The sequence below is a fragment of the Macroventuria anomochaeta genome (assembly GCF_010093625.1).
Source record: "Macroventuria anomochaeta strain CBS 525.71 unplaced genomic scaffold BU25scaffold_30, whole genome shotgun sequence".
Lineage (NCBI taxonomy): Eukaryota > Fungi > Ascomycota > Dothideomycetes > Pleosporales > Didymellaceae > Macroventuria > Macroventuria anomochaeta.
In genome coordinates, this window is record NW_022985391.1 from 428,868 (window position 1) to 453,487 (window position 24,620).

The window sequence follows — 24,620 nt, forward strand, 5'->3', positions numbered from 1 at the left end:
ATGAAATATGTCGTAATTTGTTCTATTATGGAGTACCTGCAAAAGTGGACGCATCGGAAAATCAAGCAAGATAGTGTATGTGGGCTAGTCGTACTGAGTGACATGTCAGTAATTCAAGAAATGAACGACAAATGAGGCAGCAAGCAGCAAATATAGCTTTTCGGTATCATACGATTACATACATACTCTGACAAGACATGATCCTCATCCCATGCTGATCCAACCCTAAACAAAAGCGCAGACCATCTATCATTTCAGCGGAAAATGCTGATCAGAAAGCGCCGTAAACACTGATAACCCGCACCCACCATGAGAAACGAAGGAAGAAAACACACCCAGCGCCCGCTAAGGCGAAGTGTGGGAAGCTCGCCGTCAGAAACAAAACTTCGCTAAGCGCGAACAGGTTTGCGGTTCCAGTCCCGCTCTGTCCAACGCGTCAGCATATCCGGAGAAGGGGTATCAGAGATGGAGGGAAGGGTTGGGAAGGTGGCCACGGGCTCATGACTCGCCTCCCGTCGCTGCTGGTGCAGCTCCACCCTCACCCGCTCCACCTCGGTATCCACCCCTTCCACCACGACCACGACCACCACCGCGGTCGCCACGCTCACTGCCGCGGAAGGCACCGCCGCGACCGCCACGGCCTCCACGTCCGCCACGACCACCCTCGCTGTCCGAGGCGCCACCACTCCTGTAGCCGCCAGTGCCAGCAGGTCCACCGCGGCTGCTTGCTTGCCAGCTGCCGGCACCGTACCTGGGAGTATTACCGCGCTCGTTGTAGATCTTGACGCTGGGCTTGTCAGGGCCACCCCGGGCGTTCTTAACGTCTGCTTGAACACGGCCGAGAGCAGCCTGCATCTCGGTGGGCGAGTTGAAGTGGGCGACGAAGAAGTGCTTGATCTTCTCCAGCTTCTCGATCTTGGGCCTATCCTCCTCCGCGAGAAGACCCTTGGCCTCCTCCTCATCCTTGACACCCGTGATGAACAGTCCCTTGCTCTCCTTGCGCTCTACAGGCTCACGAGGAGCGGGCGACGCGGGGCCCTTCTCAGGTGCCGTCGTCCCGTTCGACTTGACTTCGCTGGAGATGGCCTTCTCAGCGGCGTTCGCGGGCGCGCTGTTCGAGGTAGTGGGCTGGGGCGTGGCAGCCTTGGGCTCCTTGGGCGCAGCAGGTGCGGGAGAGGGTCCGGTACGTGTTGGCTGAGCTGCCTTGTTCTGTTGGGGGACTGGTGGGGTGGCGACAGCGGGGCGGGGCTGCTGGGGAACGTTTGCTGGTGCGTTAGCAGGACGACCCTGAGCAGGTGATGGGCCAGGAGCGGGGCTAGGGGCAGCAGGAGTAGCAGAGGTACCAGCAGCGGGAGCAGGCTGTCCGGCCTGGCCAGGAGGCACGACCTTTCCGCCGCGGTGAGCGAAGTTGAAACCTTGCGCGCGCATCTCGGTGCCAATCCTGCCGTTGTCGATGTCGAGGACAAGCCATCCGTAGGCAGCGTCAGCAAGGTTGAAGTTCCACATGTTCTTGAAAGCGCTCTCGTCGATGATGCCGCTCTGGGGTCCGGGGGCGGGGCCACCAAAAGGGTTGCCGCCGTTGGCGACAGTGGGCATCTTGTTGACGATCTCGAGGGCCAGGTTGAGGAGGCGCTGCTGCGAGTCGCTGTCGGCGATAGCAGGCTCAACCTCCGACTTGACTGTATCCCAAACGTCGTTGAAAGAAGCCTTGGATGCGGCAAGCTTGCCGCGGTAGTGGTCCAGAGTGGGGTTGACGCTGAACTCGTTGTAAGAGCTTCCGTAGCGGAAGTGGAGGCCAGCAGACACGGAGAAATCTGCCTTCAGCGTGACAGACAGCTGGTTCAGCAAACCCTCACGTGCAGGCGAAGCGTGGGTGACGAAGATGCGGGTTTCGGTCGGATCGTAGACGCGGTTCGCGGTGTCGACCAGCTCGCCCATCTGCAGAAGCGTCGTCCACATGGTACCCTGGCCACCCGCAATCGTCGTCCTGCCCTCGCCATTGTCGAACAGCTTGTGCATGACAACGGCACCACCCAGACCGAGCAGACGCAGCTTCACACCGCCGACATCTAGCAGCCGCGAGTGCGCCTCATCGATGATGTGCAGGTTGTCGATCTTGTACTCGCCAGATCGCAGCTTCTCCAGTACCTGAACGTCCTCGCAGGCGCCCCATACTGTGTAGACGGGGACGTTCAGTGTGTATGTCTTGTTGAGGAACAGGGGCAGCTCTGAGAGGGGCAGGTGTTCTCTCTGGAAGCGCTCTTTGATTGGTGGCTGTGGTGGCGCTTGCGCGATGGAGCGCTTGACGCTGTCAGACAACAGGGGCGAGTACTGCGCAACGTGCTTGAGTGTCCTGCGCCAGTTAGCCTCCTCTTCACGTGGGATATGTGTGTACGTACTTGTCGGCGATGCGGTCGAGCGAGCGGTCGTCGTAGAAGCCGAAGTCACCAGTGTGGATGATGTAGTTCGCGCGGGCGTCCGCCGCAAGCTGGTTCAGTGACTGCAAGTTTCCTACAACAATCAGTCCCAACGCTCAGTTCGAAGCGCCGAATGGCATCCTCACCTCGTACGTCAGCAATGCAGAGCACTCGTACGCTTCCCTGCTGGATCACGCGGCCCTGGTTCGGGAGCAGCGGGACAGCTCCGGGCGCAGGGCCTGAGGGAGCGCCACCATTGGGGAGGTAGTTGCCGGGGTAGGGGCGCGGCTGGTTGGGAGCTTGCTGGAGGCAGTCAGTACATGGTGGAAGAGGGGCTAGGCAGTGGTGTGAGCTCTGGACGTACCGAAGCCATAGAGTTGGAGTCGAGGTGCTGCGAAGAGGCCAGGTATAGCGTTGCGGGGCGGCGGGGGATACGATAAAATACGCAGGAAGGGAGTCTCTGTGGTTTGCGGTGAAGAGGAGGGATGATAGTGCCTCTTCGATTATTAGGAGGTGATGGCGACGGTGAAGGAGCGTTCGCTGTCGTTTCGTGCAAACATGAGGGTTGCGCAGCACGGACCCATAAAACTAGCGCGTCTGGCTTTCATCGACAAAGTGACTTGTACTCGCGACACCCTTCTTCATCCTTTAAGACTTGCTATCGAGGATCCTCTTCCTCGTCCATCCGTCTGGAGCTCCTTCATGGCCGTCTCCATCCGTTGCTCCAACACGGATTCATAGTCACCCACCCCATCACCCTCTGGAAGCTCGAAACCTCGTCTCGTCTCGTCTGCACCGTGTACACACGATTCTGTAGAACCCGCTTCGACGCCGAATAATGCATCAACATGGCCTCGCAGTCATGGAGCCATACTCAGCACCTTCGAAGCTCGCGTGAAGACGCGTTGAGCCTCAGAACAACTGCCATATCACTTGTCATGACTGAACCACGGGCCATCAGCGTCTTCTCGATTTCTTTTCCATTCTGAGCGACTTCTTGTTCCATTCTGAGCGACTTTGTTTCATTCTATGCGACTTCTCTGTAGCTTCCACTTTCCTCAACCCCTCACAAGACTCGGGCACCAGGCAGAACGGTTATCGCGCACCTCGAAGCTGTAGCGAGCCTCGACATGCACGCGACTGGGGCCGGCCAATAAAGAGCGGAGTCGGCACAGAGGCTCGAGGCGTGAAGCGCGCTATTCCACTCTGGGCGAGTAGCGTTGGACCCTCTCCGGGCTCAAAATTATTTGCACCCCGCAGGACAACAGAGCGCTGCCATAAATTTCTGATCTTTCGCTGCACTGCGACTGATCCTTCCTCAGGCCTGCTTCTACGTTTTACCACTGTAAAAGCACCGCCATGGACGAGCAACAGTTTGTTCAGCTGCTCCAGAGCCTGCTGCAGCGTAAGCGTCCGCACTTCCAAGGTTCGGGTCCTGCAACTAACATTTTCTAGCTGACACCGATGTTGTCAAGAATGCCACGGCTGCTCTGAACAAGAACTACTACAACTCGCCTGCCTCTCTCAATGCCCTGCTCCAGGTCCTCTGCGGGCACCCCGACAAAGGCTTGAAGCAGCTTGCCGCCGTCGAGGCCAGGAAGCTTGTTGTCAAGCACTGGGCTGCGCTGCCCGATGACCAGAAGGCCTCCCTCCGCAACCAGCTGCTGCAGTTCACACTCAACGAGGAGGTCCAGCTGACCAGGCACTCTGCTGCTCGTGTCGTCGCTGCGATCGCTGCCCAGGATTTCGAGGATGGACAGTGGGCTGACCTGCCTGGCCACCTGCACCAGGCCGCCACCAGCGGTACCGCACGCCACAGGGAGGTCGGAACTTTCATCATCTGGACAACACTCGAGCAGACCGGCGACGCTTTCCCCGGCAAGTCGTCTGACCTCTACAGCCTGTTCAGCAAGACCATCCAGGACCCAGAGAGCGCCGATGTCAGAATCAACACCATGATCGGCTTGAGCCGCATGGCTATGCTTCTTGAGCCTGACGAGGACGCCAAGTCTCTCACTGCGTTCCAGCAGGCCATCCCCGCCATGGTTGCTGTCCTGAAGCAGACCGTCGATGAGGGCGACGAGGAACACGCCATGCAGGCCTTCGAGGTCTTCCAGACTCTGCTCGGCTGCGAGTCTGCTCTGCTCCAGAAGCACTTTGGCGATCTCGTCAGGTTCATGCTCGAGCTCTCCGCCTCCACTGAGGTTGAGGACGACTACCGTTCCCAGTCGCTTGCGTTCCTTATGCAGTGCGTCCGCTACAGGAAGCTCAAGGTTCAGGCTCTCAAGATTGGCGAGGAGCTCACACTGAAGGCTCTGCACATCGTCACCGAGCTTGGTGACCTTTCCAGCGAGGACGAGGATGTCACACCCGCTCGCTCCGCCCTGGGACTGCTCGACATCCTTGCCTCCAGCCTGCCTCCCAGCCAGGTCGTCATCCCTCTCCTCAAGAACCTTGGCAACTACTTCTCCTCTCAGAACCCCGACTACCGCCAGGCCGGAATCCTCGCGCTCGGTATGTGCGTTGAGGGCGCCCCTGACTTCATCGCTACTCAGCTTCACGAGATCTTGCCTATGGTCTACCACCTCCTCGAAGACCCCGAGCTCAAGGTCCGCGCTGCTGCGCTCAACGGTATTGCCCGCTTGGCCGATGACTTGGCTGAGGATGTTGGCAAGGAGCATGCCAAGCTCATTCCTGCTATGATCAAGAACTTCGATCTTGCCGTCCAGAATGCACCCAGCGCTGATGACGAGCGCACTCTCTCCATCGTCCGTGGAACCTGCCACGCCGTTGACTCTCTCATTGAGGGCCTCGACCCCGAAGATGCGGGCAAGTACGTTCCTGAGCTGGTTCCCCGCTTCAGCAAGCTCTTCCACCACGAGGATCTGAAGGCTAAGAGCGCCGCCATTGGTGCTGTTGGCTCTATTGCTTCTGCCGCTGAGAAGGCTTTCTTGCCTTTCTTCCAACAGACCATGAACGAGCTGTCTCCCTACGTCAGGATCAAGGACAGCCAGGATGAGTTGGACCTCCGTGGTGTCACATGCGACTCCATGGGCAAGATGGCCTCGGCTGTTGGCCCTGAGCCTTTCGAGCCCTACGTTCTGCCTCTGATGGAGGCATCTGAGGAGGCTCTGCACCTCGACCACCCTCGTCTGCGCGAGACCAGCTACATCCTCTGGAGCACCATGGCCAAGGTGTACGAGGAGGGCTTTGCCAAGTACCTCCCCGGTGCTATCAAGGGCCTCAACGAGTGCCTTGATCAGGACGAGACAGGCACTGACGTTGAGCTTGGTGAGCACGCCAGCGAGCTTGTTGGCCAGGAGGTCATCATCGAGGGCCAGAAGGTCAAGGTCATGTCTGCTGGCGAAGATGATGATGACGACTTCGAGGACCTGAACGACGCCATGGTCGATGACGACGACTGGGATGATCTCGAGGGTGTCACTGCTGTTGCCATGGAGAAGGAGATCGCCGCTGAGGTCTTTGGCGACATCATCACCCACACCCGTCGCGAGTACATCCCCTACCTCGAGCAGACCGTCACCAAGCTTCTGGAGCTGGTCGACCACTCCTACGAGGGCATCCGCAAGGCTGCGCTTGGCACACTCTGGCGCACTTTTGCCTGCCTCTTCGGCATGGCCGAGGGCGACGGTATGGCCAAGTGGTCGCCTGGCCTTCCTCTCAAGGTCGAGCCCCCTGCGGAGCTGAAGAAGCTCGGCAACCTTGTCATGACCGCCACCATGGCCACCTGGCAGGATGAGATGGACCGGTACGTACTCCTTTTTTCTTTTCTACTTTTCCTGTCCCCTGCAAAGATGACACAACCTTCGTTAAACCCAGCTCACTCCGATGCAAAATGCACTTGAGGTGAAAGCGATATCACGTCTGAGCTCTTCACTACATCTTTATCGAACTTTTGTCTTTGTTGAAGACCGTCACTGACAACAATTAGGGGCACTGTCACTGACATCAACCGCGATGTCGCTGCCACTCTCAAGCTCTGCGGTCCTGCCGTCTTGATGACCGAGAACGGCACTGTGGTTCCCGACATGTGCCAGCAGCTGCTAGCTGTCATCACCAAGCGCCACCCCTGCCAGCAGGACCTTGGTGACGAGGGCGAGGAGATCGACCTCGATGAGTCCTCCGAGTACGACTGGTTGGTCATTGAGACCGCCATGGAGGTTGTTACTTGCCTTGCTGTTGCCCTTGGTGGCCAGTTCGCCGAGCTCTGGAAGATGTTCGAGAAGCCAATCATGAAGTACGCCAGCAGCCAGGAGTCCACCGAGCGCAGCGCCGCTGTCGGTACCATCGCTGAGTGCGTTGGCAACATGGGCGAGGGCTGCACTCAGTACTCCACTGGTCTGCTCAAGCTCCTGCTCCACCGTCTGTCGGACGAGGACCCGGAGACCAAGTCCAACGCTGTCTACGGTATGGGACTTTTGTGCGAGAAGACCACCAACGACGACGAGATCGTCAAGAACCTTCCCACCATCTTCTCCAAGATTGAACCCCTTCTCGACGCTCAGGACCAGGCACGTCTTCTGGACAACACAGCCGGATGTGTCAGCCGATTCATCTCCAAGCACACGGACAGGCTCCCCGTCTCTGAGGTGCTACCTCGCCTCGTCCAGCTCCTGCCTCTTCGCGAGGATTACGAGGAGAACAAGCCTGTCTTCGGCATGATTGTGAAGCTGTACCAGAGGAACGACCCCACCGTACAGCAGCTCACCCCCACTTTGATGCCCATCTTCGAGCAGGCGTTGAGCTCCGAGGATCAATTGGAGGACGAGACACGCGCGCAGCTTACCGAGCTTGTCCAGTACCTGCGCAAGTAGAATGTTTGATGAACGGCATGGAGCAAAAAGGATGGATACCCGTCGCAAGACACTTGTAGATGATGATAATGACCCTGGTGGTACAAGGGCACATTGATACCACGGATTTACGACCTAGATAGGATCTTGAATGACATTAGACGCCGGAAGGCATGCACATGAAGCGATCTACTACAATCTGGTGCGAATGTGACATGGAAATGTTGAAAAGGCGTGGCTGGGGATGGTGTTCTGACGGTGTTCTGATGGTATTCTAGAGCTAGGCCTTCTCCACGTGACTGTCGACCCTGCCTGTTCCTGGCGGCTAGCCGAGCTGTGACGTCGCGTACGTGCGTGAGACAAACAGCTGCCTCACGCCTCGCCTCCGCATTGCTACCACTAACATCGTCCTACGGTCACGGTGCAGCTGTTCGGTTGCACTTCCATAGCTGTGCACAGCCCCACATCTATCACTGCCAGTCACGCTCCTGGCTGAGTACCTCGCAAGATCACTAGCGCTCCCAGCTCACTAGAGCTCCAAGCTCTGCGCCACCTCGGCTTCCCTCGACTACATCGCATGCACGCGTAGACGTGCGCGTCTGCCATCGATACTGCCACTGTAGCCAAACGATTGCGCGCGGCTCGGATTCCTTGACAGCGCCGAAAGATTTTCTCCGCTGGGCGACGCTACAAGATGGCACAACGGTGCTCAGCAGGATGGCGGGCGATAACAGTGGGATTACTCTCCATACTGGCCGGCTCGGCGCTGGCAGGACCCGACCTCACGACCAAGCACGAGAAGGGACGGTGCGCAATAAGAGGGCAGTGCGGCAAGCAGAGCTTCTTTGGCTCCGACCTGCCCTGTCCGGATAACGGCCCAGCAAAGGCACCGACAGACGACGTCAGGAAGCAGCTGGTCGACATCTGCGGCGAGCAGTGGGCGGATACAGACGTCTGCTGTGAGGCAGAGCAGCTGGACGCCCTCAAAACGAACCTGGACCGCGCTACGCCCATCATCAACGCCTGTCCAGCTTGCAAGGAGAACTTCTACAACATGTTCTGCACATTCACTTGCTCGCCCGACCAGTCGCTGTTCATCAACGTGACCGACACGGTGCCGAAGGGATCCAAGTTTCTGGTCACCCAGTTGACCCACCTTGTCTCGGACGAGTACGCGGGGACATTCTACGACAGCTGCAAGGACGTCAAGTTTGGCGCAACAAACGGCAAGGCTATGGACTTCATCGGCGGCGGAGCGAAGAACTACACTCAGTTTCTGAAGTTCCTTGGTGACAAGAAGTTTCTTGGGTCCCCCTTCCAGATGGACTTCCCTCGCCCGGACGACGCCGAGTTCCCTGACATGGAGGCCATGAACAAGCATGCGCACCCATGCGACACCGACGACGAGCTGTACAGGTGTGCCTGTCTCGACTGCGGCGCTTCCTGCACTGAGCTTCCTGAAGTGACAGGGGTCAAGCAGTGCTACGTTGGCCTGTTGCCTTGTCTCTCTTTCGCTGTCATCATCGTCTACTCTGTCTTCCTCGCTCTCTTGTGCACTGCTGTCGCCGGACACGTCGCATATCAGAAACACTCGCAACAGAAAAACGAGCGCCTTCGCCTGCTGCAGGACCTCGAACCTAGCGACGACGAGGATGAGGGCGACATCGTTCACAACGTTAGCATGCTCGACCGGCCCACGAAACACTATTTCGTCAACACATGGTGCGACCGCCTCTTTAGCAGACTCGGCTACGTCTGTGCGAGGTTCCCTGTCATTACCATCGTCACCAGCGTCGTTGTCGTAGGGTTAATGAGCTTGGGCTGGTTGCGTTTCGCAATCGAGACTGACCCTGTCCGTCTGTGGGTTGCGCCAGACTCAGCAGCTGCACAGGAGAAGGCATTCTTTGACGAGAAGTTCGGTCCTTTCTTCCGAGCCGAACAGGCTTTCCTGGTCAACGACACCCACAAGGGTGCGCCAGTACTGAGTTACGAAACCCTTGACTGGTGGTTCGGCGTTGAAGATCAGATTCGCCGCCTCAAGTCTTCCCAAAGCGGCGTCACCCTCGATCAGGTTTGCTTCAAGCCGATTGAAGATGCTTGCGTTGTTCAGTCGGTGACCGGTTACTTCCAAGCCGATTTCGCGAATCTCTCGCCCAGCAGCTGGCAGGACGATCTGCTGGACTGCGTTGACAACCCCACTCAGTGCTTGCCTGAATTCCAGCAGCCTCTGGACCCCCATCTCTTGTTCGGCGGCGTGAACCAAAGCGTTCTTGATGCCCAAGCGCTCGTAGTTACATGGGTCGTCAATAACCATGCCGAGGGTACGCCCGAGCTGCAGCGCGCGGTGGACTTTGAGGACGAGATGAAGAACTACCTCAAGCTGGTGCAAGACGATGCCAAGAGCCGCGGTCTGCGCTTGAGCTTCACCACTGAAGTCAGTCTTGAGCAGGAGCTTAACAAGAGCACCAACACCGATGCGAAGATCGTCGTGGTGAGCTACGTTATCATGTTCTTGTACGCCTCACTCGCGCTCGGCTCAACGACACTCACAGTACAATCTGTGCTCCGAAACCCCGCAAATGCGCTCGTGCAGTCCAAGTTCATGCTGGGAACTGTTGGCATCCTTATTGTCCTCATGTCTGTTGCAGCTTCTGTTGGTCTGTTCTCTGCTGCCGGCATCAAGGTCACCCTCATCATTGCCGAAGTCATTCCTTTCCTTGTCCTGGCTGTCGGTGTCGACAACATCTTCCTCATCGTACACGAGTTTGAACGCATCAACATCAGCCATCCAGAAGGCTCCATTCCAGAGCGTGTCTCGCGTGCTCTGGGTCGCATGGGACCGTCGATTCTTCTGTCCGCACTGACTGAGACGACTGCATTTGCTCTTGGCTGCGCAGTGGGCATGCCTGCGGTTCGCAATTTTGCTGCGTACGCCGCCGGTGCAGTCTTCATCAACGCCATCCTTCAAGTCACAATGTTCATCGCTGTGCTCTCGTTGAACCAGCAACGCGTTGAGACCAATCGCGCCGACTGCTTCCCCTTCCTTCGAGTATCCAAGGCGGACCCTGGGTATCTCAACGAGGCTGGCGCTGGCGAAGAGGGTGCTTTGCAGCGCTTCATTCGCAAGACCTACGCTCCAGCTATTCTAGGCAAGAAGACCAAAGTTTTCATCCTGGCAATCTTCTTTGGCATCTTCACAGCCGGCGTCGCTCTGTTCCCTGCCGTCGAGCTTGGTCTTGATCAGCGTATCGCTATGCCAAGTGACTCCTACCTCATCCCATACTTCAACGACCTGTACGACTACCTCGATGTCGGTCCACCAGTCTACTTCGTCACCAAGGAGCTCAATGTCACCGAGAGAAGGCCACAGAAGGAGCTTTGTGGTCGTTTTTCTGCCTGCGACCAGGGTAGTCTGGCGAATATCGTGGAAGCTGAGCGCAAGCGACCCGAGGTGTCGTACTTGGCGGCTCCTGCCGCTAGCTGGCTCGACGACTTCTTCCTCTGGCTGAACCCCGAGAACGAAAAGTGCTGTGTTGACAAACGCAAGCCTTGCTTCGCCAACCGTACGCCAGCGTGGAACATGACCCTCTACGGCATGCCAGAGGGTGAGGAATTCATTGACTACCTCGAACGCTGGATCGAGGCGCCGACCACAGAAGACTGCCCTCTCGGCGGCAAAGCTGCTTATGCCGATGCTCTTGTCATCGACGCAAAACACAACACGATCCCGGCCTCCCACTTCCGTACCGCCCACACGCCTCTCCGCTCACAAAGCGACTTTATCGCCGCGTACACCGCGGCGCGCCGCATCGCCAAAGAGATCTCCAAGGATGTTGAAACCGAAGTCTTCCCGTACTCTAAGTTCTACATCTTCTTCGACCAATACACATCCATCGTCCGCCTCGCTGGCGCCCTCATCGGCTCCGCACTCGCTGCCGTCCTCGTCATCACCACCATCCTGCTCGGCTCCATCGCCACCGCCCTCATCGTCACGCTCGTTGTTGCGATGACCGTCTCAGCTATCATTGGCTCCATGGCCGTCATGGGCGTATCACTGAACGCTGTCTCGCTTGTCAATCTTATTATTTGCGTCGGCATCAGTGTCGAGTTCACAGCGCATATCGCGCGCGCTTTCACGTTCCCCAGCCGCGCTACGATGGAACGTGCTCCTCGCCACCGTTTCCGTGGTCGTGATGCGCGTGCGTGGACTGCGATGGTGAATGTCGCCAGCAGCGTCATTAGCGGGATCACAATTACGAAGATTCTAGGTGTCGGCGTGTTGGCCTTCACTCGTAGCAAGGTACTTTGCCCCTCTCCCCGCTGCCCTTCCCCTCGCTCCAAAACAAACACTGACAAACGCCACAGATCTTCGAAATATACTACTTCCGCGTCTGGGTCGCCCTCGTCCTGTGGGCCTCCACACACGCGCTCATCCTGCTCCCCGTGCTGCTCAGCCTGTTCGGCGGGAAGGGGTATGTGGACCCTGAGAGCGAGGGTGGGCTGGAGCAGGATCTGAGGAGACGGCAGTACCCTGCACTGCTGGGCGATGATGATGAGGAGTATGATAGCGATGATTAGGAGTCTGGTGCGGTTTGAGTGTTTTTCTTCTTATGGTGGTTGGTGTTCGTCAAGGGGAGGCAGGCGGTTGCGTCGGCGTGATGGAATCTGCCATCTAAGAGCCTCGGACTTGGTACCATGGCTACCCGAGTGTATCACTATTGCCACAGAATGCTTAGAGAAATAAATGACACTTCTGAGCGTATCGCCGCTCCCTCATCATGAAGTGCAGTCCTTAACGTCTCATTTATTTTGAGGTCGAAACCTGAACCAAGACCTAGTGTGCAGGGAGTTCTGCTGCCAATGCAGTAAGGTCCGTCTTAAGACGTATTGATTTGAGTATTGGTGTAAACGGGTTAGGCCATACCATGGACACAGACATCAAGACGACTAATACTTCCCTGACGTCAGTGACCCAGCCGCAAAGAACAAATATACCCATTCCACTGACACTCTGCATTACACCGCCTTGCATCCAACTGCTTCCTTCCTCTCCCCATCCTAAATCGGCATTCCCGGTATGGCATTCAAATGCACTGCTGTACGAAATATCAAAACTTCGCCTCGATGGCTTTCGCGAAGTGAAGGAAGGTGTGGTGGGTGGTGGTGGTACTGAGCTGGGTTGTGAGGTGCGTGGTCAGGAGGAGGGTGTATGGTGAGAGAGAGTTTATGGGTTGGGGTTGGAGGTGTAGGTATTGAGTGGGCGGTGCTGATAGTCGTGCACATTGAGATCTGCGGTGGTGTTGGGCTTGATGTTGGATTGTCTTCCATCGCAATGGAGACTACGTGTTCAGTGTTCTTGACAAGTCCATTTTCCATTTGCTAGGTTTCTACAGGATTCCTTGTCTGACTGGAAATGCATTTCAAGTAGGTTCCGCTCAACAGCGACAGCGCATGCATCTGAGCAGCAACAGCACCACGTCCTCGACAATTCCCTCACAAGTTTTTGCACTCGAGTCCCGCCTTTCCCAGGATGACCTGATCACCCTCAGCCGTCAGCAGTTCTTGCAGATTATTAGAGAACTTGGCCCACATCTTCGCTGGTCGAGCGCCCGCTTCAGCATCGCGCATTGCAAACTTTGCAAAGAACTGCAGGTACTGAAATCGCCAAGTGTCGTCAAGACTGGGAACATCGATAAGCATCTTCGTGCCCGCGCGTGCGGTTTGGTTGCGAAGCAGCTTGCGGGTCAGTTAGTTCATCGTCCTTCGGTTGTGGTCTTTAGACAAAGTGTTCGTCATAGTGGATAATGCGATCCCTAGTCTCTATATATGATACCAGAAACTTGCGCGCTTCGGGGCTATCGCAAGTGGTCCAGCTTCCTAGATCGAAGTGCTCATACTCTGCTTTTTCCGCTGTTTGCAAGATGTTCATGACTGGCCCATGAAAGCTAAAGGCGTGTGTCAGCACGTATGAATGGCCGATCAGATGCTTGTTGCTGTTACGCCGAAGCGGGTCTCTGCATCTGGTTAGTAGACCTTGTCGATCTGTCCCACGATGGTCAACAGCTGAAGCATCTTATAGAGCAGCAAAGCCAGCCTGATGTCTGGGAACTCGGCTTCGAGCTTCGCCGTGCCTGCCTGCAAAGGGTAGTGGCATTCCATAACAGAGGCATTTGGATGCTGAATTTTTGCACAGCGACTGACTGCAACGCCAAGGAGAAGTAACAGACCGAGGCAACAGATAATGTGTAAGAGAATCGTGCCAAAACAGATGTCGATCCGGGCCTGAGGGTAGGTGGGCTGGATTTGCAGCGCGGCAGTGTTGAAGGGTTGTGAAGAGAGGGCGCAGGAAGGGGAGCGCATCATACCAAACTCCAGGCTCGCTGGACACTTTTACTCCCAAACTTTGCCTGCTAAATTCTTGAGAACAAGTGAATCTCCCTCCATGAAATCCTGCAATTAGGCGCACTACCGCAAACGCACCACAAGGTCCAGATGCATGAGCTCAGAAGCAACTAAAGAAGAGATCTTGCTCAGCAACCTCATAGCTACCACTTCGATATAGAGGTGCAGGTATTCGAAAATAAAGACCCTCCAAAGGCGCATTTGACATGGCATATATAGAATTATCGACGTTGGATGTGCTGACTCGTCTCGATGAGATCCTCTGAGAGCAGATGGAACAGCCAACGTATACCATCATGGGCTTCTATTGCTGCGAACACGGAATCCGTTCGACGGGCTGTTCTTATGAGGAGATACTCCGCTACAAACTTCTTTTCCAGCATGCTGTATCAGGGCAATGTCGGGCGTGCTTTCTGTTGAACATTCAGTTTGACAAGCAGAAAGACCGCGTTTTAACTGTGTGAGCCCCGACTGTAGCAAATGAACAATGGAAGCAGCAGAATCAGTGTGTCTTCTACCTCAAACCTCTCTTCGAAAACTTCTGATCCTTCCAGTTTCGCCGAGCTGATGTTGTGCATCGTGCCTGATTAATGTCTGGCTGTGAACACCAAGCTGGATCATGTTTGGGCATCAGATCTTGTGGATCGTTGAAGCTTCTGGAGACAACATGAGGATAGTACGCATATGGATGTTGAGAATTGGCCTGTGTCGATTCGTCGTTTGAGTCTAATGACAGATGGCGTCATCGACAAACGCATTGTGTGTCAAGGTCGAACAATGCACATAGCAGGATCTGGATATACAAAACTTAATCCGTTGAGACAAAGAAAGATAATGCAGAAAAACGGTAGTGCTTAACGCGTGCAAGAAAAGCGGCTGGAGACGCGACGCAAGGTTGGAAGGCCCACATCGTGCACCCAATGGCAGTCGCGACCACAGAAGCCATAGGGATCTAGCCCCGCAACTCCCTCTTCGCCACCGTTCATCACCATCACCTCGATAAGACTACTAGAACTCGGTAAACCTGTCCTTTCTCTAACAAAACCCTGCATCCTTCCCCAGCGTTATTTTCGTGCATATTGAAATCATGCCTCGATTTTTGAGCCGCATATTCAGCGACAAGTACCTAACATTCCGTCGAGATCCCAATACACAAGACGACGTACAGCAGTCACGACGCGTCGTTACCAAAAGTTCGACAGGAAGGCCAGAAACACGGTTACGAGCCAGACTATCGCAACTCAACCTTGTGCTCCACCCGGAGGAAGACGGACGTCTGAAGGATGGAGCAAGTTTAGCCGATAGCGATATGCGCGCTGCTCGGCCTATCCTTGCGCCGAGTATAGCATCCCATGAAGGATATGCGCCTGTGATGAAGACGAAGTCTCCACGAAGAAGACTGAGCAAAAGGCATCGCATGCCTGACTTGAAGGCTTGAAATCCGTCCGTATGCTGCTAAGACCTCAATAACTGTCAGCTGACGCGCTCTAGGTTTGTTGAACATCGACCTTATCAACATATATATATCGAAAGCAAATCTATGATCTACAAATCACCTTCTATGAGCATTCCGCTCCTTGAACAACGGACGATTGCCCTGTGTCAACTGCTGTTCGACTTCGAACACCCACCCAATTACGATAAACGAGTATCCTGGAGTCGAACGTAAACTGCTGGACTTTCCCCAAAACATGACACAGCAATATTATTCTATCTCAAGTCTGCCCTTCCTGATGACTTGTTCGCATCTGGTGTCGTTCTCTTCGCATTGCTCGTTCCCAAAGCCTGCGCTTACTGCACAGCCGCAACGCCATATTTTAGCCTTGGCTTGACCCACTTCCTCCCAGTGAGCCCCAATCCTTATTCCTACGTCACAGTAAATCCAATCGTAGTGCTCAATCAAGGGCCGGTGGGCTGACATCGCATCTGCAACCCAAACAGGATATTGCAGAGATGCCCCGCAGTCTGCCTCGAACACTATTTACAAGACTACTTATTGATGCCGATGGATTGACGTTAGGTTGAACAACTACGAAGGCATCTACCAGAACAAAATGAAGATTAACAAAAGGGTGTTGCTCCAAGTCTTGGCAACTTTGGTCACGACATCAGCAACCAGGCTGCGATGCAAATGTGTAAGCATCTCAACACCTACAATTCCTCCATCACCTGACCACTTACAAAGCTCCTCACAGACACCTGAGGACGCCTGTTGGCCGACCTCCTCGGACTGGGCTCACTTGAACACCACCCTCTCCGGCGCCCTCATCCTTCCCACACCACCAGCCTCCGTCTGCTTCGCCTCTCAACCCAACTACGATGAAGAAGCCTGCGCTCTCATCCGCTCAAAATGGTTCGACTCGACCTTCCACGCCTCAGACCCGATCAGCATTGACTACCCAATCTGGACAAACAACTCGTGCAACCCCATCTTTCCCAACGGCACGTCACTGACCGGAGACCCGAACGCAGGAAAAAGAGGTTGTAATGCAGACACGTATCCAGCGTACGTAGTCAATGCCATTCACGCTTCGCAGATCGCTACATCTCTGAAGTGGGCGGGTGAGAAGAATGTGAGAGTTGTGGTGAAAGCAACAGGGCATTCGTACACCGGGCGCAGCACCGGTCCCGGCAGCTTGTCAATCTGGACACATAATATTCGGGGTATCGAGTACATCGAAGAGTTCTTAGCGACCTCCTGCCCAGTCTCTGCACCAATTGCTGCTGTTCGTGTAGCGGCTGGCCATACCAACGGCGAACTCCAGGAGTTCTTGAGTAAATATGGAAGGGTCATCGTCAGCGGCGCAAATCCCAGCGTAGGCATTATCGGCTGGCTCACCGGTGGCGGTCACGGATTTCTATCCAGTACGTACGGGATGGGCAGCGACAATCTTCTCGAAGCCACCGTTGTCCTTCCATCAGGCGCCATTGTCGTTGCCAACCCTTGCCAAAACTCTGACATATTCTTTGCTATCAGAGGAGGCGGTGGCGGAACTTTTGGAGTCGTGACTGAAGTGGTGCTGAAAACACACCCCAGTCCTCAAACCACCATGCACATCTTCACACTCGCCTCGCTCCCCAATACCATGGACGTGCAGTTCTGGGATGCAACGGGGTATCTGCACGCCCATATGCAGCGCCTAAAAGAGGGTGGCATGCAAGGTTACTACTATATCGTCGGCCCACCAACGTCCCCCTCTCTCTCCCTGATATGGATGTTCATGCTATTCGACAAACCAGACGGCACTGTCGAGTCGCTCATGGCGCCTGCCGAGAAATATCTGATGGAGCGCGCAAATCTGTTTACGTACACATCCAACATCACGCATACCGCAAGTTACTTCGACATCGCGCAGCATGTTCAAAATGAGGCTGTCGCGAATGGCGGGAGCACATATGGTTCGCGTCTCCTCAGCCCTGGGAGCCTGGCTGATGCAGTCGTCAATGCAGAGGTGCTGAAGAATGTTGGATCTAGCAACAACGCATCGAGTCCAAATGCGAGTTATCCGCACTATGAGTTTAGCAAGGGCTGACAACGACATAGGGCCCGGTATCGAACCCAACGCTCATAGGCCACATGATCGCCGCCCCTGCCATACCGTCTTACTACCCTTCCCTATCCTCTTTGAATCCAGCATGGCGCAACACACTCGTGCATCTCGTAGTCGTCGAGGTGTGGCAAGACGGTTCGCCGCAAGCAACAATTGACGCCGTACGCGGAGACATTACAATCAAGACACAGAAGCTCAGAGCGCTGTCGCCGGATACAGGCGCCTATTTCAATGAGGCGGATAGTAATGAGCTCGACTGGCAGAAGAGTTTCTTCGGAAAGAACTACGACCGATTGAAGAAGATCAAGCGTGATATTGATCCAGAGAACATATTGTGGTGTCGAAAGTGTGTGGGTAGTGAGGCATTTGTTGAGCGCAATGGTGGGAGACTGTGTTCAGTCCGTTCAGAGGACGGTGATAACTCAGATGGAATGGAAGAGGTGGAGGGAAAAAAGTCCGAGCTACGGCCTTGAGTGACTGCGATGGCACTCACTGCAAATTCGAGCAAAGCGTCAGTTAGTAGGTGAAGTATAGCCCCAAAGGTGGCGAGGCATTCGAAGTGCAGGCCGAGATTTTGTCTTCTTCCCCGAACATCCTGCAAGCAGACTCGATCAATGGAAAAAGTGGTTTCGGCTCAAAAGATGGTAGGAAACTTGAGAGTGTAATCCAAGTGCCAGTGTTCGGAAAAAGGTTCCACAAATTGTCCAGGCAGTAAACTCAGTCAGGATCAGTCTGAGCTGGCAGCCGAGAAACTCGGTCAGTCCAAACCATTTTGCATCGTCCGTGAGGTTGCTCTCACAGTCCGGAGACCTGTCACTGCCGGAAGTAGAAGTAGAACATCAGCTAGCCACCTGCAACAACTAACAACCAGTACACCACCTTGCGGCGCAAGCACCAGGTCCGAGGGACTACCCCAAGGAGCCAGTCTGCGAGGGGTGTGTCGAGGGCATGCCAAAATGAACGTACAACAAACTTGCTCATGAGAACGGAGCGTCACGGCAAGAACAGCTCACCCACGACCCGGGAGGAAGTCAGTGCCAAAGGCTTAGTAGCACAGAAAGGGCTACCACACTAGCTCCGCGGATCCAGATTGCAAGCAGTCAAGAACCCACCATATGTCTGACCTATATTCCATCGTCAACCAAAACACAGATGTTGAACGCTTACAAAAACGCCCATGGCCCAATTGGCGACAAGTATCCTGATGAGGTTGCGCAGGAATTGCTTCGACGTGTCTACAGTCTTGTACCACTGTAGTCGACGTGGAAGGAACTGGTCGAGTCATGGCAGAGATAACAACACCTTTCACCAGAACACTGACAAGAAGAAGTGCCTCGAGGTGGATGTGCTTGTCATTCGTCTCTTTGGAGAAGCAGCGCAGTGCGGCAGGCTCTGGCGAGTATGTGGCTTCAAGGGAAGCTGCCGTGCGTGCGAAACGGTCGAGGTGCTCGCTCAGCGCCTCAGCGAGAGAAGCCATTATTAAGGTGCTGAATATCAGTTTGTTGTGAGTTGACGGTCATCGTTTAAGTCGTGATGTAGAGATCTGATGTGGGAGGGCGTTTTTTTTTTCATCCAGCGTCGGTACCGGCGAGAGTTTCTCAATAACCATGTAACGAATATTTACCTAAAATCAGCGAGCCTTCCGCGTCAGCGTTCTGCAGTGCTTTTGAAGCCGAGTTACTCTGAACAAGGCTCAAGAGTCGTTGCACACCATTGAATGGAGACTCAGGGGATCTATAAGACCGGCGTTGTGCTAAGACGCCTTATTATCTCAGCCCGACTGTGGATCTAGCGGGTTTGGAATCTTGCGAACTGTGGATGGTCGGCAAAGATAGTAACTCAAATGTGAGGATAGGATTGTGAGGATAGCGTTGGGATAATTTATGCGAGTATGTACACAATAAATCTACTCTTCATTCAATACAACAAAGGCCGGACGCCACGCCATGCAACATGACTGAGCCGTCTACCAACACCACCTCAACCCACCCAACCCACCAAGCCCTCCATCACTCCAATCAATAGTACTCCGGCAACCCACTAAACGTATCCAACCCGTCCACCCCATTATCCGGACACGTCCAGTCCCTATCATTCGCCATCTTCGGCAGTATCCCCGCCGCCAGGCCCCGGCGATAACTCCACTGCGTCGCCTTCTCCGTCTCCCACGTCCAGTAAAACCAGCCCCAACCCGCCTCGAACGCGTCCATCTGCCCGATCGCAAACTGATACAGCCATTTCTTGTAGTCGGAGGAGTAAGTCGACGGGTCTGAGTTCGCCGGATCACACGAGCATTTGCCGGACTCGGGGCATTGAGGTACGAGGATCGCGGTGGAGCTGTTACCGGTATCGTATGTGCCCTCCCAGCGGGTGCCGATGTTCACGTTGTTGATGTATTGAGTGCAGTCTGTATCTGCTTGAGACCACTCACCGCACATGGTCGGTCCGAAACCGGTCGTCTTGTCCATACTTCTTACGCTTTGTTGTGTCCACGCCGAGCACGCGAAGTTGAGTTTATCCCTGTGTCCGAGGGATAACTGGTCAACATTGAAAGTAACGTACTGGTGCACGTCGAGAAGCAAGTCCTTGTTGTTTTGGAGTTTTCCTTGCCAGTTATCCAGACCCATGAAGCCGTCGCCGAACACGATGATGCCGGTTATGTTGTCGGCGCGGACCTGGGTGATGGCGGTCTGTGTCCAGTTGACCACCATCTCGGTGTTGAGATCGACGTTGCGCGGCTCATTGACCAAGCCGTACATAGTAACCACATTCTTATATCTTGGCTGCGCGAAGAAGACAGACAGTTTGTGATGAATATCCAATGTACGCTGCGCATTCAGATCCCCGTCTGTACCGTTCAGCCACCCGATCACGCCCTGGCGGCCGGAGTGGTTCCAGCCGTTCTGGCTGCCGGGCGCGCCGTGCAGGTCGAGGTTCACGCGCAGCCCGTTTTGGCGGCAGTACTCGATTCCGCGCAACAGGTAGCGCCAGGATATTTGGGGCACGTACGGGTCGCCGTCGTAGGTCTGCACGATCCAGTAGCCGAAGGGGAAGCGCACGTGGTCCATGCCTGCGGCGCGGATCTCTGCAAACGTCTGTTTGTTGACGAAAGCCGAGTAGTGTTGTTCGAGTGTGGATTTTGCTTTTGTTGGGCCGAGTTTTGTAAGGAGTGTGTATTCGTCTACTACGCCGTCGCGGGCGCCGAAGTTCTCGAAGAAGGAGGGTGTGATGAAGGGTTCGATGTTGAGCCAGCCGCCGACGTTGACGCCGCGGATGGGCATTTTGCCGTATTGGAAGGAGTCTTGGAGGTTTGGCACTTTGCTGTTGGCCTGAACGTCGTCGTTCCATGTCGAGTTGAGGCCTATGATGGGGAGACCGCCGACTAGCTCTTTTGTGTAGGTGACGTTGAAGTCTTCGGTGTCATACCATGCCCAGGGGTCAAAGATCCCGCCCTTGTCCTCCTCGGGTACGCTGTTTGGGTCTTTTCCGTCGAGGTTGCTGTTCTTCGGCGTTGATTGCCCGGCTGCAGCGTCACTTTGCGGTGAGTCGTTACTCTTTTTGTTCGACGTAAGAACTGCCACGGGGATGATGATCGCAAGAAGAATCAAGACCGATACCACCCCAATGATGATCTTCTTCCGCTTCTTCTTCTTCCTCGCCTGTTCTTCCGCTGACAACACGGTCGGCGCACTCCCTGCTCCACCACGCTTCTCCATCATATACTGATACTCGTCGTCGTCATCAATCCCACCTTCTTCAGCCAACGGCCCGCTCACAACCCGCCTCTTCCTCTGCTCACTCCTCTGCTGTTTCTCTCTCTGTCTCCTCTCCCTCCTCTCTTCAACCTCACTTGGCGTATACCTCGCCTCATCCCTGCGTCTCCACTCCCTCTCATCCTCCGTCCGACTCCCCCTCTTCCCCTCCATCCCCGCCAAATCCCCCAACACAACAGCGCCCCCCTTAATTTCTCTACTCTCCCTCTTCCGCCTCCGCTCCTCCCTTCTCTTCCGCCTCTCCTTCTCCTCCAGAATCTCCCTGTCGCTCTCGTCAATCTTCCTCCTCTCTTCTTCGCGTTTAGCCTTCTTCTTCTCTTCCCTCACCTCCTTGGCTCTATCCTTCTCCAGCGCCTTCTCTTTCCGCCTTACCTCCTTGAGATAGTCTTCGTCGTAGTCATAGCCGCGCCACCCCCCCTTCTTCTTCGCGACATCTTTGTCTAACTTGGCGAGCGCTTCGAGCGAAAGCGGCGCGCCAGCCTTCCTTGCACTTCCGCCATCCGTCGTGCTCTGCCGTCTACTTCTCCGGCGCGGCGCAGCACTGTCCCATTCCGAGTCGCTCTGATATCTACTATCCCTCGGCGCGCGGGAGCTCGATCGCGGCGCCTGCGACGAGTTTCGAGGAGCCTGTGAAGACGTCCTCGGAGATGGTCTCAACAGCTCTCCCTGCGAATCCGTAGCGCGATGCCCCTTTCTCCGTCTGCCTTCGAACTCGTAGGGTGTGTGTTGCTCGCGGCTGTCGCGACGGCGGCGGCGCTCGCGCTCTGTGCCCGAGGTTTCGCCGTGGGATTCGCGACGGCGTCTGCGTTCGTCGCCGCGAGGTCGGCGGTGCGACGGGTCGCGCTCGTCCGAGGTGGGCATCGAGACACCCTACTAGATGTGAGGAATGCGCGAGGCGAGATGCGGGGTTGGAATGTTGGAATGCGCTGGCTCGGGCCTATAGGCCTTTGGGAAATGGGAAGGTAACACACAATAAAAATAATCAGAAACGTTGGACAGTAGAATGCAGAATGACGATCAATTTCATATGTACAATGGCCCTGAGTTTCCAAGGTTCTGGGTTTGTCGACGGCTGAGGCGCGGTTGCTATGGCGATGGGTGTTAATGTCTTGCCTGACGTGGCCGGACGCGGCGGCTGGCTTGTCGGAGCCACAGCTGCTTGGAAGAGTTAGAAAATGCGAGGCTTCATGGGTCCGGCTTGCACATGCTCAGACAGCACGAGTCACAAATGTCCTTGGAAATGCAGAGACTGATTGGTGTCAAGACGGAAACCAGGCTGTGAAGCTTGTCAATCACGTGTCCAATACTTGGATCTGAGTGACACGAGCAGCCTCGTGGTTGTTCATGGGTGCTTGGAGCGCAACATTTGACTGACAAGAAAGAGCACAAAGCTGGTCTTGCGGTTCTGTCCAATTGAGGCTTGCGGATGTGCATGTGCGGTAAGATCTGCTTCGCCACCGCACCCCAGTCGATTGAGATGTATGACATCATATCACGTGCCATGAAAGTACCACGGAGAAGGGAAGCGGTAGCAATCGGAGTCGTTATTGTTTGGTGATGCACTCGCATCTGTATGGTATCATAAATTAGAAATAAAATCGAAAGCCTATGCGCTGGCAGTGCTCCTGAAAGAGTCTATACAAAGCCTGCGATGGCGTACCCGTGCGCCTCTAATCCCTTGGTAGGTCCGCGGGCGGAAGCGCTCGCTGTAAAGATGCCTGTGATGTGTAGCTCGCTCCCAACTGCCGCCCGCAATGAGATCATAGACCCTTCTGGAAGTCGAGAGTAGCTGTAATCGGCGCGGCAGTCCTGGTCGGAAGAGGTTTACGTGATGCTGGAGCTGTCACGTGACGAGCTGGATGTATTGACGTCGCTCACTGTGAGGTGGTTGTGAGCGCTCAAGACGAAGTGACTGCTGACGAGCTTGCACGGTCAGAGGCCTTCTCCTTGCCCTTGTCGGCGGCTTTTGACTTCTCATCGTCGGAAACATATAGGCCGTGCTCGTAGATGTAGTCGACGACCTTGTCCGGGATGTAGTAACGAATGCTCTTGCCGCGCTTGCGGAACAGGCGGATCTTGGTCGAAGAGACATCGTTCTGGATGAGTTGCGGGATAACACGGATGTTGTCCTTCCATTCCTGAAGACTGACAAGTGCATCATCTGGAGGGAGTCAGTATTGAGGTCACACCAAATAGATTGTTGATGCATACCGATATCGGTGCCACTGCGCTCGAGAATAAAAGCGCCGTAGACGCCCAAAATCCTGCGCAAATCCTCCTTGGCCCACAGCCCAGGTGTGCTCATGGTCTGGATAAGGTCGGCACCTGCGAGCAGCGCGACGTGGATCTTCTTCTTCTCGCCGGTCGATGTCTCAATTCCACCCAGTACATCATTCAGCTCGTGATCGAAGTGGTCCAGGACCTTGACTGTTGGCATATACTCCTTGTGCAGCGGCTCCCATGGATCAACACCAATCCAGGTGGAGCTGTCTTTCACGGCGATCCTTGTCATGCAAATTCGATGGTGCGCAGATGCGAGGCCAGCCTTCTTGTAGGCATCGCCGACAGGACTGAAGAACCCGCCCACAACCTCGTAGTCTGTCTCGAATTCGCAGTAGTCTGTCGCTTCTTCAAACATGCGCAGGTGAAGGTTGGTCGGCGGCGAGAAGGAACCGCAAGATACGAGGACGATGGGTGTCTTCTCGTCGTTGGACAACTTCTTCTTGAGCCTCTCCTTGGGAAATGTGTAGTTGTCCAAGGTCATTATGTCGGTATTGTCGATGCCGGCGTCGCGGGTGATGTCGCTGTTCGCTATCGAAGTCATGGTTGCGGCGCGGTATGTGTTGAGGAAGGGCGGGAAGGCCGGTCGAGCAGCGAGGGGCAACCTCCGTTCGGAGATTCGCCGGGTATAAGGTGAAAGGCAGAGGGTGCGGCGTGGTGGGGCAATGAATGGCGTGGGTGTCGCGGGGGTGCAGCGTGTCGCGGATCTGGAGGGCAGGGTCAATTGAGGGCGACGCAGCGACATCTCTTTTAAGAGCAAACCTACAAGAAACGGGGATCTTCGGATGCAGTGGTTCAAGTAAGCCTGGCTGCTTGGGTATGACGCGAAACTAGGCAACTTCCGGTTGTGGAGGGGCAAAGTTCAACGGCAGGAGCAAGTGGGTTGATATACAAGTGCAGTGTGGTGGGAGCGGGCTGACGGGGACTGCAGGACGAAGGGGAGAGGGCGAGCTCCATTTTGTAGGCTGGGTGTAGCTCTAGGCTGCGGTTGAGGCATCCCCGCTGCCGATTAGTAGGCGGCCAAAGTCCGTTTGGGTTCGAGACGACCCAAGGGCCACAATGTCCGCAGTTACCGGTCCACGAACGCGCTAGAGGCCAACGCCTGGAGGCCTGCCTGCACAGAATCGTGCGTCTGCAGGTGAAACCTCTGCTGCATCCGAGTGTTCGCCAACATGGCTCTATTTCCCGCGACTTGGCGCGCCTCCTTGCTGCAAACATGGAGGCTCACGTGCGTCGAATTGCGCCATTGTCGGCCTTCTCCCCACCTTCGCTATCGTCCGCGCTTTGGCCGTGAGATTAGACCCGTGGGATGCTGAGAAATGCAATGTGTTGGTACAGGGAATGAGTCGACGAATCTGCCCGAAATTTTTCGCTGTGACGAAT

The 24,620-nt window shown here is 55.3% G+C and overlaps 8 protein-coding genes across 8 annotated transcripts; 4 read left to right on the forward strand and 4 right to left on the reverse strand.

Moving 5' to 3' along the window:
• Positions 1-155: 155 nt before the first annotated feature.
• On the reverse strand, positions 156-2,936 carry BU25DRAFT_398942 (uncharacterized protein). Its single transcript, XM_033704925.1, has 4 exons — positions 2,782-2,936; positions 2,564-2,720; positions 2,400-2,511; positions 156-2,353 (listed from the first exon to the last, which is right to left on the reverse strand). The coding sequence occupies exons 1-4, from the start codon at positions 2,788-2,790 to the stop codon at positions 499-501; spliced, it is 2,133 nt and encodes a 710-aa protein (XP_033558819.1). The 5' UTR covers positions 2,791-2,936; the 3' UTR covers positions 156-498.
• Positions 2,937-3,776: 840 nt separating this feature from the next.
• Positions 3,777-7,252, forward strand: BU25DRAFT_461139 (karyopherin Kap123; the record flags this gene model as incomplete). The annotated part of the gene is made up of 3 exons (XM_033710417.1): positions 3,777-3,822; positions 3,873-6,186; positions 6,370-7,252. The coding sequence occupies 3 exons, from the start codon at positions 3,777-3,779 to the stop codon at positions 7,250-7,252; spliced, it is 3,243 nt and encodes a 1,080-aa protein (XP_033558820.1).
• A 368-nt stretch (positions 7,253-7,620) lies between these two features.
• Positions 7,621-12,006, forward strand: BU25DRAFT_493590 (multidrug efflux transporter AcrB transmembrane domain-containing protein). Its single transcript, XM_033711726.1, has 2 exons — positions 7,621-11,531; positions 11,597-12,006. The coding sequence occupies exons 1-2, from the start codon at positions 7,926-7,928 to the stop codon at positions 11,807-11,809; spliced, it is 3,819 nt and encodes a 1,272-aa protein (XP_033558821.1). The 5' UTR covers positions 7,621-7,925; the 3' UTR covers positions 11,810-12,006.
• Positions 12,007-12,018: 12 nt separating this feature from the next.
• On the reverse strand, positions 12,019-12,638 carry BU25DRAFT_156596 (uncharacterized protein). The gene has a single exon (XM_033700681.1). It carries the CDS (start codon positions 12,605-12,607, stop codon positions 12,290-12,292), a length of 318 nt encoding a protein of 105 aa, XP_033558822.1. The 5' UTR covers positions 12,608-12,638; the 3' UTR covers positions 12,019-12,289.
• A 1,942-nt stretch (positions 12,639-14,580) lies between these two features.
• Positions 14,581-15,394, forward strand: BU25DRAFT_156663 (uncharacterized protein). Its single transcript, XM_033700682.1, has 2 exons — positions 14,581-15,076; positions 15,125-15,394. The coding sequence occupies exon 1, from the start codon at positions 14,721-14,723 to the stop codon at positions 15,069-15,071; it is 351 nt and encodes a 116-aa protein (XP_033558823.1). The 5' UTR covers positions 14,581-14,720; the 3' UTR covers positions 15,072-15,076; positions 15,125-15,394.
• Positions 15,220-17,657, forward strand: BU25DRAFT_476385 (FAD binding domain protein; the record flags this gene model as incomplete). The annotated part of the gene is made up of 3 exons (XM_033710950.1): positions 15,220-15,768; positions 15,829-17,085; positions 17,178-17,657. Exons 1-3 carry the CDS (start codon positions 15,688-15,690, stop codon positions 17,655-17,657), a joined length of 1,818 nt encoding a protein of 605 aa, XP_033558824.1. The 5' UTR covers positions 15,220-15,687.
• Positions 17,658-19,202: 1,545 nt separating this feature from the next.
• BU25DRAFT_308932 (glycoside hydrolase family 5 protein) lies at positions 19,203-21,536 on the reverse strand (the record flags this gene model as incomplete). The annotated part of the gene is made up of 2 exons (XM_033702100.1): positions 19,203-20,738; positions 20,796-21,536. Coding segments are annotated over 2 exons (2,277 nt in total), but the record flags the coding sequence as incomplete, so codon positions are not given.
• Positions 21,537-22,855: 1,319 nt separating this feature from the next.
• BU25DRAFT_347872 (Nucleotidylyl transferase) lies at positions 22,856-23,781 on the reverse strand (the record flags this gene model as incomplete). Its single annotated transcript, XM_033703175.1, has 2 exons — positions 22,856-23,118; positions 23,169-23,781. 2 exons carry the CDS (start codon positions 23,779-23,781, stop codon positions 22,856-22,858), a joined length of 876 nt encoding a protein of 291 aa, XP_033558826.1.
• Positions 23,782-24,620: the final 839 nt, after the last annotated feature.